This window comes from Dendrobates tinctorius, unplaced genomic scaffold (assembly GCF_039654945.1).
Source record: "Dendrobates tinctorius isolate UK_male_01 unplaced genomic scaffold, ASM3965494v1 ptg000070l, whole genome shotgun sequence".
Classification (NCBI taxonomy): domain Eukaryota; kingdom Metazoa; phylum Chordata; class Amphibia; order Anura; family Dendrobatidae; genus Dendrobates; species Dendrobates tinctorius.
Window position 1 is genome coordinate 33108486 of NW_027361738.1, and position 19155 is coordinate 33127640.

General features: G+C 48.8%; 1 protein-coding gene across 6 annotated transcripts in view; it reads right to left on the bottom strand.

The window, feature by feature from the left end:
- Window positions 1-19155, bottom strand: part of KMT2C (lysine methyltransferase 2C) — a 312840-nt gene that overhangs the window by 113279 nt on the left and 180406 nt on the right. For all 6 annotated transcript variants that reach the window (XM_073581565.1, XM_073581564.1, XM_073581563.1 and 3 more), the window contains one exon: window positions 7797-7968. In XM_073581565.1, the coding sequence (XP_073437666.1) occupies window positions 7797-7968 (172 nt within the window). The remainder of the gene's footprint in view (window positions 1-7796; window positions 7969-19155) is intronic.

The following is a 19155-nucleotide window of genomic DNA, read 5'->3' on the forward strand; positions in this document are numbered from 1 at the left end:
GTAAATAGGCATCTTGGATGTCTATTGAGCACATGAATTCCTGCTCCTCCATGGAAGCGATGACCGAGCGAAGCGACTCCATGCGGAAGTGGCGAAGGCGGACCCTCTTGTTGAGCGGCTTGAGAACCAAGATGGGCCGAGCTGCGCCGGTTTTTTTTTTTGTTTTTTTTTCGGCACTACAAACCGGTTCGAATAGAACCTTGTGAAGCGCTCCGATTCGGGAACGGGCACAATCACCCCGGAACTGAGGAGAGAGGCGATAGCCGTAGAGAACCCCGAGATCAAGGCTGGATCTTTTGGAGGCTGGGATTCGAAGAAACGATCCCGTGGAAGAGAGACGAACTCTATCTTGTATCCTGAGGATACGACCTCCCTGACCCAAGCTTCCTCTACGGAGGCCAGCCAAACATCCCCGAAGGAAGCCGATCTCCCAATTGGAAGGACCCCTCGAGTGCCCGACGATAGTCATGCTGAAGTAGACCGTCCAGATCTAGATCTGGACAGTCTGCCCTGGGAAGAGTGGGATCACCAGGAAGGAGTGGGTCTGAAGGAAACTTTCTATCCTGGCGAGCCTGCGGTCTCTGTTGGCTGGAGTTGTCTGCCGTATTGAAACGGCGGAAAGTCCGAAAGGGTCGAAACTGACGCCTTAGTGGAGGTCTGCGAGGCTTGGACTGAGGGAGGAGTGAACTCGTGCCTCCGGTGGCGTCCTTAATAATCTGGTCCGATTGGGACCCAAAGAGGCGCACCCCCTGAAAAGGCAGGTTAGTGAGGGACTTTTTAGAAGACAAGTCCGCTTGCCAGGCCTTTAGCCAAATTGTACGTCGAATTGCAACTACGTTGCTTGACGCCTGAACTGCGCAGGATGCGGCATCCAAGGAAGCGGAAAGAAGATAGTCCCCGGCATGGGAGATCTGATTGGCGAGATCGGCCAAACTCTCCGGTTGCGCTTTATCCAAGATGCCCTGACGAAGGTAGTCTGCCCACGTGGCTATGGCCTTTGCTGCCCAGGAAGAAGCCAAGCTTGGACATACCGCCGCTGAAGCCGCTTCGAAGGCAGACTTCGCCAGGGATTCTATAATCCTGTCATTAGAATCCTTTAGGGATGCCACGCCTGAAAGCGGGAGAACCGTATTATTGGAAAGCCTGGACACGGGCGGATCCACCGAGAGAGAAGCAGACCAGTTGTCCGTGAGCTCCTTAGCGAATGGGTAGAGTACGCCGAGACGCTTTCCTCTTTGAAAGCGTCTGGTCGGATCCTCTCTTTCCCTGGTAAAAATCTTTCCAAACTCGGAATGGAAAGGAAATACCCTGGAGGGAGTTTCTGCCCGTCTGAACGAAACCTCCTGATCTGAGGATTTCGCAGGGGAGTCAGCAATATCGAAGCTATGATGGATCGCTGCAATGAGGTTCTGCACTGTGAACTTCATGTTTGCATCCTGGTCTGAATCCAGCTCTAAAATCCCCTCAGATGACCTGTCTGAAAGCGCTTCACCTGACTCGGGAGAGGAGGCCCGAGTGGGAGGCTGCTGAGAAGGGCTATGCGGTGAGATGGGGCGAGGAGAGGATTCCGGCTGGGTCTTTTACGACTAACGCTAGCTGACTCAGAGATGGAATAACTTGGGACCTGCTTGGCCCTGCCGAAGAGTCCAGGGGCAACGTATCCAGAACGGTCACCAGGGACTGAGACACCTTGGTGAGGTCTGCCACTGATTGAGATAGAGAGGAGGCCCAGCCAGGCGTGGGGGGGTTCACCCTCACCTGGGGGCCCCTGGACGGCGTCAGGCTGAAGTTAGACATAGTGAAAAGCTGAGGTAGTGCCGGAAGGTTGGGGGACAGAGGGCGGAGAAGGGTCAGTCTGCAGTGCAGAGCTACTCACGGTCCGGTGTCCCCAGAAGCGATGCTCTGCGACCTGTCAGTGGATGCAGGTCAGAGCGAAATCCGGCCGACAGACCACCTGAGCGAAAAACCAGCTGGCAGATGGTGATATCCGGTGACGAGCTGGTGTCCGGCTGACAGGCTGGGAAAATGGCGCCTGCCTGAGAAAGAGCGCGCGTCCAGGAGAGGAGGGAGGGCAGAGCACACCACAGGGTTAAAACTCCTGCCCACTGGCCAATAGCAGGCTGGGCAGGTGAAGGACAGGCGGTGGGAGGGCCTGGGAAGAGCGGGAGAGAAGCCCGCTTAGAAGAAAGGGGCGGGGGGCGTGGCCGCGACGCTGCGGTAGGCCCGAACTAAAGCCGGGGCCTAAATTAGTTGCGGCGGCCGCCTGTCAGCAGGGGGTCGGCGCGGAGGTCGGAAAAAGGACGCCGCCGCCGCCGGAAGCCGCGTCCAAGGGAAGAAGGGGAGGAAGAGGCCCTGTACTCCCTGTCCCCAGAAAGGGGGGAGGGAAGGGGGGAACGCGGGGGCCAGCAATATGGAGCATGGTGTGCCTATGGGCGTAGGGCGACTGCGAGCGACCGCAGCGCCCGCTCCCTGTGTCATTGAAGAGGCGCACCCCCTGTCCGTCGGGAATGGGCAGCCAGGTAAATAAAAATAAAAAATCCATACTCACCCATCCCCGATCCGTTACCTGGGACTGAAGAACTCCTGCGTCTCATCCAACCGACAGGCTCTGGTAGGCGAGTGGGAGGGAGACTGGCGACAAGGACCCCTGGAGTCGCTGGCACGTCTTGGTGTCGGCGTCCGTCTGGCTGGTCCTGCCGCGGAGAACTGCAAGGATACGGGGTGGCAGTACACGCCGTACTCGCAGACTCCATGTGGGAGTACAGATGTGACTTTTCACTCTGTATCCCTCCGTAGAACCTGTAAAGGAACGACGCACGACGAGGTAGATAAGGGTCTAATAAAAGACCCGTGTCCACCTCCTACTGACACTAAGCTAAACTGGGGAATTCCCTGCCGGTCGGTGGGGTGTACACTGCGGAGGAGGAGCTAACCTGTTTTGTGCATAGTGTCAGCCTCCTAGTGGCAGCAGCATACACCCATGGTCTCTGTGTCCCCCAATAAGGCGAACGAGAAATATATAATAAATTGGGTACAGTAGCTCAATGCAGAATGTGCTGAATATTTTTTCATAGGAATTTGGGAAAGTTATGAAATGTCCTATAAATGACTGTTATATTCCTGATCTAAGGCTACATTCACACAGCGTTTTTCTTGCGCTTTTTTGAGGACACGTTTTTCAGTTGCAAAAGCAGATCAGCTTTTTAAAAAACCGCATCACCTGAAAGGTTTTTGAGCTCATAGATAATGTTTTCAATATCAAAAGCAGATTAGAAATCTGCTCTATCTATATATCCATTTATCCATATCTGTCTATCCATATCATATCTGTACTAAAAAGAATGAAAGCCGGATAGCACACAGACTAACACTCCTTTTTTTTAGCACCAGTCAGGTACACCTCATAGCTGCCCAAAAGGACGCCCAGGACAGGCATTTCTCGTCTTCAGTAACACATCATCATCAATTGATAGTTGGAATAAACAGACTGCATTCATCACCACATCTTCTTAAGGTGCAGGCTTTATTTTCAAGTGTAGGGGTGTGCAGTATGAGGTTCTGCAGCAGCTGAGGTGTGCAGTATGAAATTCTGCCAAACAGTATGAGGTTCTGCCCCCCCCCCCCCAGGTTTGATCCTGGCTACGCCCATAGTGTGAATGTAGCCTGAGGATCTAGGCTTTATGTTAGCCGAGATAAGTTTTAGAGAGTGTGTGTGTGTGTGTGTACACATTATATATATATATATATATATATATATATATATACACACACACACATATACACACACACTCAGTATATATACACATACACATATACATATATACAGTGCCTACAAGTAGTATTCAACCCCCTGCAGATTTAGCAGGTTTGATAAGATGCAAATAAGTTAGAGCCTTCAAACTTCACACAAGAGCAGGATTTAATAACAGATGCATAAATCTTACAAACCAAAAAGTTATGTTGCTCAGTTAAATTTTAATAAATTTTAAACATAAAAGTGTGGGTCAATTATTATTCAACCCCTAGGTTTAATATTTTGTGGAATAACCCTTGTTTGCAATTACAGCTAATAATCGTCTTTTATAAGACCTGATCAGGCCGGCACAGGTCTCTGGAGTTATCTTGGCACACTCCTCCATGCAGATCTTCTCCAAGTTATCTAGGTTCTTTGGGTGTCTCATGTGGACTTTAATCTTGAGCTCCTTCCACAAGTTTTCAATTGGGTTAAGGTCAGGAGACTGACTAGGCCACTCCAACACCTTGATTTTTTCCCTCTTGAACCAGGCCTTGGTTTTCTTGGCTGTGTGCTTTGGGTCGTTGTCTTGTTGGAAGATGAAATGACGACCCATCTTAAGATCCTTGATGGAGGAGCGGAGGTTCTTGGCCAAAATCTCCAGGTAGGTCGTGCTATCCATCTTCCCATGGATGCGGACCAGATGGCCAGGCCCCTTGGCTGAGAAACAGCCCCACAGCATGATGCTGCCACCACCATGCTTGACTGTAGGGATGGTATTCTTGGGGTCGTATGCAGTGCCATCCAGTCTCCAAACGTCACGTGTGTGGTTGGCATCAAAGATCTCGATCTTGGTCTCATCAGACCAGAGAACCTTGAACCAGTCTGTCTCAGAGTCCTCCAAGTGATCATGAGCAAACTGTAGACGAGCCTTGACATGACACTTTGAAAGTAAAGGTACCTTACGGGCTCGTCTGGAAAGGAGACCATTGCGGTGGAGTACGTTACTTATGGTATTGACTGAAACCAATGTCCCCACTGCCATGAGATCTTCCCGGAGCTCCTTCCTTGTTGTCCTTGGGTTAGCCTTGACTCTTCGGACAAGCCTGGCCTCGGCACGGGAGGAAACTTTCAAAGGCTGTCCAGGCCGTGGAAGGCTAACAGTAGTTCCATAAGCCTTCCACTTCCGGATGATGCTCCCAACAGTGGAGACAGGTAGGCCCAACTCCTTGGAAAGGGTTTTGTACCCCTTGCCAGCCTTGTGACCCTCTACGATCTTGTCTCTGATGGCCTTGGAATGCTCCTTTGTCTTTCCCATGTTGACCATGTATGAGTGCTGTTCACAAGTTTGGGGAGGGTCTTAAATAGTCAGAAAAGGCTGGAAAAAGAGATAATTAATCCAAACATGTGAAGCTCATTGTTCTTTGTGCCTGAAATACTTCTTAATACTTTAGGGGAACCAAACAGAATTCTGGTGGTTTGAGGGGTTGAATAATAAATGACCCTCTGAATAAACTTTTCACAATTTAAAAAAAAATTAAACAAAGAAATAACATTCTTTTTTGCTGCAGTGCATTTCACACTTCCAGGCTGATCTACAGTCCAAATGTCACAATGCCAAGTTAATTCCGAATGTGTAAACCTGCTAAATCTGCAGGGGGTTGAATACTACTTGTAGGCACTGTATATATATATATATATATATATATATATATATATATATATATATATATATATATATATACATACATATACATACATACACACACACACACACATACATACACACATAAATACAGTACAGACCAAAAGTTTGGACACCTTCTCAATCAAAGCGTTTTCTTTATTTTCATGACTATGAAAATTGTAGATTCACTCTGAAGGCATCAAAACTATGAATTAACACAAGTGGAATTATATAATTAACAAAAAAGTGTGAAGCAACTGAAAATACTGTATGTCTTATATTCTAGGTTCTTCAAAGTAGCCACCTTTTGCTTTGATTTCTGCTTTGCACACTCTTGGCATTCTCTTTATGAGCTTCAAGAGGTAGTCACCGGAAATGGTTTTCACTTCACAGGTTTGCCCTGTCAGGTTTAATAAGTGGGATTTCTTGCCTTATAAATGGGGTTGGGACCATCAGTTGTGTTGTGCAGAAGTCTGGTGGATACACAGCTGATAGTCCTATTGAATATACGGTTAGAATATGTATTATGGCAAGAAAAAAGCAGCTGAGTAAAGAAAAACGAGTGGCCATCATTACTTTAAGAAATGAAGGTCAGTCAGAACTAAAAATTGGGAAAACTTTGAAAGTGTCCCCAAGTGCAATGGCAAAAACCATCAAGCGCTACAAAGAATCTGGCTCACATGAGGACCGTCCCAGGAAAGGAAGACCAAGAGTCACCTCTGCTGTGGAGGGTAAGTTCATCCGAGTCACCAGCCTCAGAAATCGCAGGTTAACAGCAGCTCAGATTAGAGACCAGGTCAATGCCACACAGAGTTCTAGCAGCAGACACATCTCTACAACAACTGTTAAGAGGAGACTTTGTGCAGCAGGCCTTTGTGGTAAAATAGCTGCTAGGAAACCACTGCTAAGGACAGGCAACAAGCAGAAGATACTTGTTTGGGCTAAAGAACACAAGGAATGGACATTAGACCAGTGGAAATCTGTGCTTTGGTCTGATGAGTCCAAATTTGAGATCTTTGGTTCCAACCACCATGTCTTTGTGCGACGCAGAAAAGGCTTGGCTTTTAGTTTAGATGAATTTGTGTTGCACTTTATGTACCTGCTCAGTAGTGAGGCAGACCTGTGTGGTCGGGGAGTTAGGGAAACAGTGGAGTCCGTGGTTTGGCTTACCGACTCCACAGCCCTGGATACCAGAGTAATCAACATTGGTCAAAATGAGGGGGCATGTCGGAGCCAGACGCTCCTTACTCAATAAGAGGCACGTGTCTTAATAAATCCGCCATTTGTGAAATATGGCGTGCTCCTCGCCACAAATCTTAATCCAGACAGCGAGTGGTGCAAGGTATGCCCACAGCTCGCTGTGAGTTAAGGGGGTTTTACACTAAGCGATATCGCTAGCAATATCGCTAAAACGTCACCGGTTTTGTGACGTTATAGCGATATTGCTAGCGATATCGCTATGTGTGATACTTACCAACGACCGGCTCCCCCGCTGTCCATCGCTGATCGCGCGAGAATGTCCAGCTCCATTTCTCGTCGTCAGCTTCCTGCTGGGGCTTCCTGCTGTGACGACGAGCGACGTGTGGAGGCGGGCGGGCGGACGCCAGGATCGCTGTGTGTGAAAGGTGAGTATCGAGCGCTGCGTCGCTGCTGCATCGCTGTGAGATCTTTCTGTGTGAAAGCTCACTAGCGATCATTTAGCGATGCACCAGCGATCCTGACCGGGTCGGATCGCTCGTCGGATCGCTGGTGCATCGCTAAATGTAAAAGGGCCTTTAAGGGCCTGTCACACTAAGAGATATCGCTAGCAATATCGCTATAACTTGTGACTTTAAAGCGATATTGCTAGCGATATCTCTGTGTCTGATACTTACCTACGACCCGCTCCCCCGCTGGTTATCGCTGATCGCGCGAGAACGTTCAGGACTGTTTCTCGTCGTCAGCTTCCTGCGGCGCTTCCTGCTGTGACGACGAGCGACGCGTGGAGCTGGGCGGGAGGACGCAGGATCGCCCGGTGTGACAGGTAAGTAACGACCCCCGTCCCCAGCGATGTCGCTGGTGAGATCTGCCTGTGTGGCAGCTCACTAGCGACCACTTAGCGATGTACCAGCGATCCTGACCGCGTCATATCGCTGGTCGGGATCGCTGGTACATCGCTAAGTGTGACAGTACCTTTAGACAAGCTGTGGTGTCACACCCCGTCCTGCCCCAGCTCTGCCTATTTTGGCGGAACTAGACGAACATTGATTGAAAATTCAAAAGTCGCTAAATTTATGCTCAACTCTGCAAAACGCAAATATTTCAAGACTTTTTAAAGCAATTTAAATGACTTTGATGAATCGGGGTCAAAAGACCTCAGGTAACTGCTTCACTCACCATGTGCATTTTTAGAAGGTGTTGCTGCTGAACTCAGAAGGGGGTCTGAGGAAGGATCCAGAAAAGTCGAGTGTAGATTTACTCTGTACAGAATAGTGGCAGCCTCCTCAGAAGAGTTTTCAAATTTGTTTTGTCTACTGGTATCCAGAAGATTTCTCCCAAAAAATGCCTCCTGTGTGATGTAAAGAAAAAATTATACAGCAAGAAAAGATTTTCAAAATCTTCCAAAAGGTAGAGGAATATAAGAAATCACACCCTTTATGAGGCTGTGTGCCCACGATGCGATTTTTAAGCGTTTTTGCCACGATCGATTTTCGGCGCGAAAACGTTTAAAAATCGTGTACAGAACGCCCCCCATGCATTCCTATGGCATTCCGCACATGCTGTGCTAATGCTGCGCTTTTTTCCACGGCGGAATCGCATCGTGGAAAAAAAATTGCAGCATGATCATTCTTTTGTGCGGAATCGCAAAGAATTGCGCGATTCTGCATCCATAGGAATGCGTGAAAAATCTCTTACTTCCCGCATGTGGCTATGCCCACCATGCGGGAAGTTAAGCGTCTCATGTGCAGTTGGTACCCACGGTGTGGAGGAGAGGAGACTGTCCTCCAGGCCCTGGGTACCATACCCCTATAAAAAAAAAAATAATAAAAAAAATAAAAAAATCGGGGTATATTTATTTACCTTCCGACATCCCGCGCTGCCATCCCGGGCCACAGCGTCCCAGTAATGCCTTGCGGCAAAGGTCCTGTGATGACGCGGTCTCGCGAGATCGCTATAGTAACACAAGACCAACGTCATCACAGGTCTCGCAAGGCATCGCTGGGAACGCTGAGGCCCGGGATGGCAGCGCGGGACGTCGGAAGGTAAATATACCCCGATTTTTTATTTTTTTTTTATCATTTTTAACATTCTTTTACTATTGAGGCCGCAATAGTAAAAAGCTGCTCACACTTGTCAAACACTATGTTTGACAAGTGTGACCAACCTGTCAATCACTTTCCAAGTGATGCTTCAAATCGCTTGAAAAGTGCTTGAGAAAATCGCGGCAAAATAGCGAACAGAATCGCAGTAAAATCGTGGTGAAATCGCGAGGAAAAAAACGCGCGATTTCTGGGAAGGAGTCCGGTTTTCACTGTGCGTTTTAAAACGCTACGTGGGCACATAGCCTAAATAGGGGTTTCTAACAAAAGAGCTTGCAAGAAACACAGGAAAGTGAAATGATTAATGTGACCAGCACAGCAGTGAATACTGACTAGTCTCCTAGCTCATGTACTGGTTGTATCTCAGCCAGAATGCAGGTCACCTTACAGGGGTGGTCCGAAACGAACATTGATATAAATCCTACATGTCGGTCTAATATAATAAACTAATCGTTTTTCTAATCCACGTTAAATAAACCGTCCCTACAGCTACACCTCTATTTTAACTACTTTATAGCTTGTTTTTTTTTTCACTCCCAGTTTCATGTTTCATTTGAGAAACCCCAATGCATGCTGGGATACCGAAACTGGATGACATCAGAGGGCCAGGGTTGCGGTCACTGCCGTAGCTGCTATTCCCACACTGAAACCAAGAATCATTAGTGACACCCATTTCAGGGCTGGGCTAGTGCCTGCTTTACTGCGCATGCGTTGGTTCTCATTTCAGGCGTATGCTCAGTATAAGCTCCCTGCGCAGTATTCCTTTCAACGCACAGTGACATTGTGCTCCCTGCCAGCTCCAATGAGAAGCAACAAGGTGCCAGAGAGCACACTGTCAGGGCACACTGAATACAAGAGAAAGCGGCTAGCAGGGAGGGAAGAAAAAAGCCCAACCCCCGAAACAGACACAAAGTGATTCTACCATACAAACTTTGATAAATTTGCCCTTAACTGTTTTGCAGATTATTTTTATAGGCAATCCACAGCAAAATCTGCAAGTTGTAGTTTATTGCAGATCGCTAATTCTCTGAGGAGCTAAATGCGGAAAATGCACATGTAATAATAAAAATTATGTATGTGTGTACTGTGTCTAGTGTTGCTCTTGAACAAGACGCATTGTAAGGCACTAAAGAAGACTTCTTTTCTGAAGCATTTTTCACAACTCATCTGAAAAACAGCATAGACTTGCTGTGTGGATTTTAAAATTCCCAGGATGTTTACCATTTGTGAGCAACTTTTGCAGATTTCACACTTGCAAGAAAATAGGGATTTGTGTGTGTACTCACCGTAAAATCCTTTTCTCCGAGTCAATCATTGGGGGACACATGACCATGGGTGTTATGCTGCTGCCACAAGGAGGACACTGAGGGAACATAGAAAGACTAACTCCTCCTCTGCAGTATACACCCTCCTGCTGGCTCAGATTGAACCAGTTCCGTAACAAAGCAGTAGGAGCTTTCAACAATTAACAAGAATAAACTCTCTCAAAACTAAGAACGAAAACAAGCCAATTGGCTAACAAGGTGGGTGTTGTGTCCCCCAATGTTTGGCTCTGAGAAAAAGATTTTACGGTGAGTACACAAAAATCCCTATTTCTCCTACGCCTCAGTGGGGGACACAAGACCATGGGACGTCCTAAAGCAGTCCCTGGGTGGGGAGCAACACAACTGCAAATACTCCATGTACCACTGAATTACAGATATGGTACTGCTGATTGCAGAATTCGTCTGCCAAGTACTGCATCTGCAAAGGACTGAGAATGTATGTTTTAGTGTTTCATAAAAGTATGCAAGCTGGACCAAGTCGCAGCTTTGCAGAACTGTTCTGCTGACGCCTGGTGCCGAAAGGCCCAAGAGGCGCCCACTGACCGAGTGGAGTGCGCCTTAATCCCAGCTGGGACAGATGTGTCCCTGACATGGAGGACTCCTGAATAGCCGAGCGAATCCACTTGGCTAGTGTGGCCTTTGAAGCTGCTAGGCCCTTCTTATGCCCCTCTGGAAGCACGAACAGGGAATCTGACCTGCGGAAGGACGCTATCTGCGAGATGTACCTTCTAAGAGCTCTAACCATATCCAGAGTGTGAACAGCTTTCTCGATACGATGGACTGGTGCCACACAGACTGAAGGCAAAACAATATCCTCAGAGATGAAAAGAGGAAACAACCTTGGGCAGAAAGGATGGGGACGTCCTTAAGACTACCTTGTCCTGATGGAAAATCATGAATGGAGGTCGGCAGGACAGAGCCACCAACTTTGAGACCTGCCTGTGTGACGTGATCGCGACTAGGAAAACCACCTTCCACGAAAGAAAGGTTAGCGATACGTCCTGCAGTGGTTCGAAAGGGGCCTCCTGTAGGACTCAGAGAACCAAATTAAGGTCCCATGGTTCCAATGGCATTTTATAGGGAGGCGCCACATGGGAAACACCTTGAATGAAAGTCTTCACCTGTAATCTGGTGGCAATCCTGTTTTGGAACAGAACTGATAAGGCTGAAATTTGTCCCTTGAGTGAGCTAAGCGCGAGACCTGACTCTAATCCAGTTTGCAGAAATTTCAAAATGGAAGGAATGGAGAACACAAGAGGAGATCATCCACGGTCTTTGCACCATGAGAAGAAAGTTCTCCAAGTGCGATGATAAATGCGCATAGACGCGGGCTTCCTAGCACTGATTATGGTGATCACTTGATGAGAGAATCCTGCTTGAGCTAGAACCCAGGATTCAACGGCCACGCCTTTAAACACAGGGCCCCGGAGTTCTGGTGGTAGATCGAGACCTGAGAATGTAGATCTGTGCGATCTGGCAGTCACCAGGGAGTGTCGGAGACTAGTTGTACTAGATCCGCGTACCATGCCCAGCGCGGCCAGTACGGCGTGACTAGAATCACTGGTTTCCCCTCTGCTTTGATCTTTTTGATGACCCTCGGAAGTAAGGGGAGCGGGGGGAAATACATATGGAAGCCGAAACTGATGCCACGGAAGAACCGCTGTGCGAATGGAATTGCTTCTATCGCTGCCACCATTTTGCAGAGAATCCCCATGCTGAAACGTATGGAGTGAGGAAAAGAGTGGGAAAGAATCCGTGCTCCCTGTTTTAAGGACGAGACCTTTTCTGGAGGGAGAATTACCAACCCGCAGGAAGTGTCCAGTACCATTCCCGAGAAGGAAATTTGCTGAGCCGGTACTGGAGAAGACTTTTCAAAGTTTATCTTCCAGCCCAGGCAAGAAACTGTATCCACAGTGATAGTCACGCATTCCTCGCAGGCCCGAAGAGACGGTCCTTTGATCAGTAGATCATCTAGATACGGAAGTACCACCACTCCCCGAACGTGAAGAATGGCCATGACAGCCGCCATGACCTTAGTTAAGATTCTGGGGGCGTTGGCGAGCAAAAAGGGCAAGGCAACTAACTGGAAGTGCTCCCCACGAATTGCGAAGCGTAGTAACTTTTGGTGGGGAGGAAAAATTAGGATGTGAAGGTAAGCATCCTGGATGTCTATGGATGCTAGGAACTCCCCTTTCTCCATCGAGGCGATGACTGAGCGGAGAGACTCCATTCGGAACAGTCGCACTTTGACAAAGGTGATTAACATCTTCAGGTTCAGTATGGGCGGCACTGTTCCATCCTTCTTCGGTACCACAAATAGGTTCAAGTAAAAACCCTTGAACCTTTCGTCCTGAGGGACCGGAATAATGACCCGGTCCTTTCGGAGCACTTGTATGGCTTGGAAAAGTCTTAGTTACTCACCGGTTAACGGTATTTTTCGGAGTCCATGACAGCACCACCTGAGAGGGGATCCGCCCTTCAGGAACAGGAAACCTACAGATACAAAAAGGGCGGCACCTCTCCCACGCATCAGTTGGATTACAGAGCACAAGAGGACCTCCAAGGTTAATGGCATGATTTATGTACAATACTATTACTACTTAATTATTTATCACCAGTGGACATATACAAGAGGAAGATGTGCACACCCAAATTAACTAAGGGAAGGGAATATACGGGTGCTGTCATGGACTCCGAAAAATACCGTTAACCGGTGAGTAACAGACTTTTTTCGGTCGTCCATGACAGCACCTCCTGAGAGAATTACAGACAGCAATAACTACTTTAGGGAGGGACTACAGCCTGCAACACCTTTACACCAAAGGAGAGGTCTGCGGAAGCACCCAGGTCTAGTCTATAATGACTATAAAAGGTGCACGGAGAGGACCACATAGCCGCCTTACATATTTGGTCAATGGAGACTTACGATCTTTCAGCCCACGAGGTCGCCATGGCTCTGGTGGAATGCGCCCTCAGCTTCCCAGGTGCCGACCTGCCTTTTGAGGTGTATGCTATTGAAATAGCCTCTCTAATCCACCTGGCTAGCGTATTTTTTCATGCTCTAAGACCTTTCCTAGGGCCTTGATGGGAGACAAACAGGGCATTCTCTTTCTTCCAGGGATCGGTAACTGCCAGATATTCTATGAGACATCTCCTAACATCCAGGGTGTGTAGTTTCTTTTCCTTCTCGTTAGCTGGATTGGGGAGGAAGGATGGAAGGACTATTTCATGTGTCATATGAAAGCTAGAAACTACCTTAGGTAAGTACGCTGGATCAGGCCTAAGTATTACCCTATCGTCTCTGAGCTGTATATAAGGAGGATTCCTAGATAATGCATGGATGTCGCTTACTCTACGAGCTGACGTCAGAGCTACCAGGAAAGCTACTTCGAGGGACAGGTTTTTTATGGAAGCTGATGAGATAGGTTCAAATGGAGCTTCCGTCCTAGCCGTGAGGACTAGGTTCAAGTCCCATGGCATGAGTCTATCCTTCACTACCGGTCTGGATCTACCTGCCGCTTTAATGAATCTACTGACCCAGTAATTACCAGTGATGTTGCAGCTAAAGAGGGCCCCCAAGGCCGATACTTGTACTTTAAGGGTACTGGTGGAGAGCCCCATGTCCAGACCTTTCTGTAGAAATTCTAAGATTTGAATTATAGGCGCTGAATCCCCAGCGACTACTCCTCAGTTCTGAAGGAATTTTTTCCAAATTCTGATGTAAATTTTGGTTGTAATGATTTTCTTACTTTTAAGTAGGGTGTTAATCAGGTCTGGGGAGAAACCTTTATCTTTTAGCAGTGACCGTTCAAACTCCACACCGTCAGATGTAGGCAAGCCACCTGGGGATGGAAGACTGGACCCTGGGATAGGAGATCCGGGATGTCCGGAAGAACCCAAGGATCGGACACCTACATGGTCCTGAGGCATGAGAACCATGCCCTCCTTGGTCAAAATGGAGAGATAACTATAACCCTTGCCCTGTCTTTTCTGATTTTCCTCATCACCAGGGGTAGTAGAGATAGGGGAGGGAAGACGTAGGCTAGCCTGAAGTCCCATTTTATCAAAAAGGCATCTACCGCCAGAGGATTCTCTCTGGGATTTAGGGAGCAGAATTGTCTTATATTCCTGTTTTCCTTGGTGGTGAAGAGATCTACCTCTGGTTGTCCCCACCTTTGTACAATCAGGTTGAAGATGGAGGTTTTTAGGGACCATTCTCCTTGCTTTAGAAGACTGCGGCTTAAGAAATCTGCCGTGATGTTTTCTTTCCCTTTTATATGTAGGGCTGTTAAAGATAGAAAATGCTGCTCTGCTAGTTGGAACAAACGCTCTGCTACATTCATCAGGGGTTTGGAACAAGTCCCGCCTTGGTGATTGATATAAGCCACGATGACGTGATTGTCGGAGAACACTCGCACGTGATGGCCCTGTAGATACACAAGTAGCTTTTTAGCTGCCTGCTCCACTGCTGTCAATTCTTTCAGGTTAGACGACATTTCTACCTGATGATGCTCCCATAGGCCCTGGACCAGAATCTCACCCACATGGGCCCCCCAACCGGAGGGGCTTGCATCTGTGGTGATTATGCGGGTTGTGTTATACTCCCAGGGCACCCCTCTGGATAAATTATCCTTCTCTAGCCACCACTCTAGGGACTCCCTTGTGTTTCGGGACAAAGTTAGCTGGCCCTCCAAGTAACCCCCAAGAACTCTTTGATGTAATAAAACCTCGCCCTGTAGTTTCCTTGCATGAAACTGGGCCCACTGGACCACGGGGATACAGGACGAGAGAGAACCCAGAAGGGACATGGCTTTCCTGAGGGACATGGTGGGGTTATTGGAAGCGTTCAGGACCTGATAGTGTAGGCGAACAAGCTTCTCCGGAGGCAGATGGCATTCCTGTTTCTCAGAATCTAGGATTAGGCCTAAGAATTGCTGGACTCTCATCGGCTGTAACCGAGATTTTTTTGATGTTAAGCAACCATCCTAACCGCTCTAGGGCAGACATTGCCCTTTGTAGCCGTTCCAAACAATGTTCCGCCGTTTTGCCTACAATAAAGGAAGTCATCCAGGTAGGGGACTACTAGAATTTCTGATTCACGTAGATGGGCCATAACCTCTGCTATAACTTTAGTAAACACCCGGGGAGCGACTGCCACCCCAGAGGGGAGGGCCGCATATTGGAAATGTTCAAAATGACCCATCTAACTGAACTGCCACCCTGAGGAAACGCTGATGAGCTGCATGAATGGGTATATGGTAGTAGGCATCTTTTAAATCTACCACCACCATAAAGCAATTTTGAAAAAGCAATTTTATTGTGGAATTGATGGTTTCCATTTTGACCGGACGTATGACCAGAAACTCGTTGAGGGCCTTAAGATTTATTATAGTCCTGAAGGAGCTGTCTGGCTTACGGACTAGGAACAGAGGGGAGTAGAAACCTTTTCCCCTTTCTCCCTCTGGAACCTCTGGCATAGATCATGAACCTCGGCCTCCAGGGCAGCTTGTTCTGATGGGGAAGACCTGAATGGGGTGACCTTAAATCGATCTTGGGGAACCCAGAATTCTAGTCGTAGTCCCGCAGCTATCAACCCCAGTATCCAGTTGCTACTAGAGATCAGCGACCAGGCCGAGTAGAAGGCAGCTAGTCTCCCTCCTACCGGAGCAACTAGTCATTGGGGCAGCTTTTTAGCGTCACGTGCTGGACCTTCCTGGCGCCCCCCTCCTCCAAACATAAATCCTGTACCTTCCCTTCTTTTTACATCCCATCTGTCTTGATCTCTGGATGACCTTCTACGGAAATATCCCTTCCTGATAAAGGGACGTCTATAAGAAGGGTTCGGCAGACTGGGTAATTTCTTTTTATCATCCCCGGCTTTTTCTAACAGTTCGTCCAGGACGGGACCAAATAGATATTCCCCCACACACGGAATGGAACACAGTCGGGACCTGGCCTGGATATCTCCCGGCCAACACTTCAACCAGAGCGCCCTTTGGGATGCATTAGATAATCCTGCGGTCCTGGCCGCCATCCTTGCAGAGTCCGCCGAAGCATCAGCTAAAAAAGCAGCAGCATTTTGGATGATCGGCAGGGTTTTCCGGATGGATGCTCTCGAGGCTCCGTCTTTCAGCTGAGAATCCAGTTGATCTAGCCAAACCATCATGGATCTGGCTGTACATGTGGCAGCTACCTCTGGTCTTAGAGTGCCCGCTGACATCTCCCATGTTCCCTTTAGAAAAGAATCTGCTTTTTTATCCAACTGATCTTTTAAGGAGGCCATGTCGTCAAAGGGTATGGAGGATTTTTTGGAGGCTTTGGCTACTGCTGCGTCAAGCTTAGGGGCCTTTGCCCATCTGCTTACCACTGGGTCATCAAAAGGGTACCTCCGCTTGAAGGCTGGTGGCAAGGTGCCCCTTTTTTCAGGCCTCTTCCATTCTCTATCAGGCTCTGGACTTAATCATTTAATGGACTAGTCCTGCGCTTCCTCGGATCTAGACCCCCGAAAATCATGTCCTGTGCTGAGAGGTCCGGCTTTGTGTCTGCTACCCCCATGGTGGACCTTATTGCTTTGACTAGCCTATCCATTTGGTCTAAGGGAAAGCAGAACCGGCTAGAGTCTTCATCTGAAGAAGACGAAGAGGAGGTCGGGGACTCTGAAGAGTCATCGTCTTTCCTAGGGGCGACCGAGGACTCCGAGCCTGAAAAACTAGCCTCTCTTCTCCTAGAACAGGGATGGGGAACCTCAGGCCCCTGGGCCATTTACAGCCCTCGATGACCTTTTATCAGGCCCCCAGGCAGATTCTCAGGGACCGCATTCTTGTGCAGGGAGCTGTATTTTGATTGCCACAAACTCATTAATTTCTTCTTGCTCTGTTAGCACACACACGCAGTGTTCACTAATGAACACTGAAGGGCATGCAATAAAAGATTACGTCCTGACATCAGTGCCAGAGTCCGGATGTAATTTGTGGGCGGAGTTTGTACGGCCCCCGATGGATGGTATAAATATCCAAATGGCCCTTCGCAGAAAAAAGATTCCACACCCCTGTCCTAGAAGGTTCCCCTTATTATAGGGCTTTCATCTCTGTCCTGATTATCTCCCTCAGGCTTGTGGTGAAGTCAGGCGTCTCTTCCGCTCCCTTTTAAACCCTACCGTCTGTCGCACGCATGGCTGACAACTTTTTAGGGTGGGCATCTGGCAAGGGGCAACTACAGAGGGCACATTCCCTGTGCTTCTGTTTTCCCGAACTTTTCTTCCCCTGCGAAAAAAAAACATAAGGGAACACTGCATCAGGGTACTTTCACGGAGATCTCTTACCCATGCAGTTGAAGCAGGTACCGGATCACGGAGGGAGGCAGGGGGATCCTTCAGTCTGGAGGAACTTCAGCGGCTTTGTCTGCTCGTTCGTCCTTGCTTCTTTTGCTGGCCACTTGTATGTGGCTTCACTGTGGCCTGTTTCTGCGGGCGCTCCTGCACCTCGTCCTGCTGGTCTATGGGGGCTTCCGTTGTATCCATTGCTGCAATGGGCCTTCAGAAGCACCCAGCAGCATCCCAGCCTGCCTTATAATGCCTCCTGATATCAGGGTCAGCAGGGTTCTGGCCGAGGACACCTCCCACCCGGGACCCTCCCGCGACCTCCCCGCCCCGTGCTTTTCCCCCCACCCCCTCCAGCCGCTGCACGCGACCCAGGATAGCTGTGCTTCTGCGGCGCATACCGCAAAGCCGGCCGGCACCCGACTTCCGGTTTCGGCGTTGCCGGCCCCCTCCGCCGCCTCACCCCCGCCACTAACCTGAGACCGCGGGAGCGCGCGGAAAGGAGTCGGCACAGCGCCCCCGGCTCAGTAATGCCTCTAGCCCCCCTGTGCGCCGCCCTGCGCCTGCCGACTGGGCGCCAACGTTGGACCCGGATGAGGAGAGGATCGGACCCCGGGGGGAACGCACCAGGAGGGGCCCGGGAATACATACCTCTGGTGCTGGCACTCTGGAGACGGCTGTCCTCCGGACCCCTTGCTCCGCACACTGCTGTGGAGACCTGCTCGGCCCCACCGTGGCGCTTCCAGGGACCCCGCACTGACCGAGGTAGGAGACGAGGGTACGGCGAGGCGACACTCCGCGTTCTCGCCTGTTGATGATTCGAGGGAGATCGGAACCTTGAAAGGATCCGTCGTCCCCTTCTATCCGTTAGTTAAAAAATAAAAATTTACAGAAAAATCAAAAAGGGAAAATAAAAATGTTGGGGTCTGAGTGCCTCCTACAGACACTAAGCAAGAACTGGTTCAATCTAAGCCAGCAGGAGGGTGTATACTGCAGAGGAGGAGTTAATCTTTCTATGTTCACTTAAGGTACTGTCACACTTAGTGATGCACCAGCGATATGACGCGGTCAGGATCGCTGGTGCATCGCTAAGTGGTCACTAGTGAGCTGCCACACAGGCAGATCTCACCAGCGACATCGCAGGGGTCGGGGGTCGCTACTTACCTGTCACACTAGGCGATCCTGACGTCCTCCCGCCCGCGTCCATGCTCGTCTCTCCACAGGAAGCCCAGCAGGAAGCGGACGACGAGAAACGGTCCAGGACGTTCTCGCGCGATCAGCAGCGGGGGAGCGGTCGGAGGTATCAGACATAGCGATATCGCTAGCAATATCGCTATAACGTCACAAAATCCAGTGACGTTATAGCGATATTGCTAGCGATATCGCTTAGTGTGACAGGCTCTTTAGTGTCCTCATAGTGGCAGCAACATAACACCCATGGTCCTGTGTCCCCCAATGAGGCGTAGGAGAAGAGTGAAATTTGTAACAAAATTTATGAACTGGTTTTGGGACAAAATCCATCTTATCACTATGAATTCTTAGGGTACATTTACAAGAGCAAGATATGCTGCAGATTTTCTGGCAGAGTGGATTAAACTGCATCAATTCTAAATTGCACAGAAATTGATCTATTATGTGGATATTAGATCTGCAGCAAGTCAATGATGTTGCAGAGTTTAAGAGCAATTACCCCCCTGTAATGGATAGAAGAAATCTACACACGGCTGATGCAGATTTAACGGATTTAATTGTAAATTCAAAGCAAACATTTCCGTTTATATGTCCTCAATTGG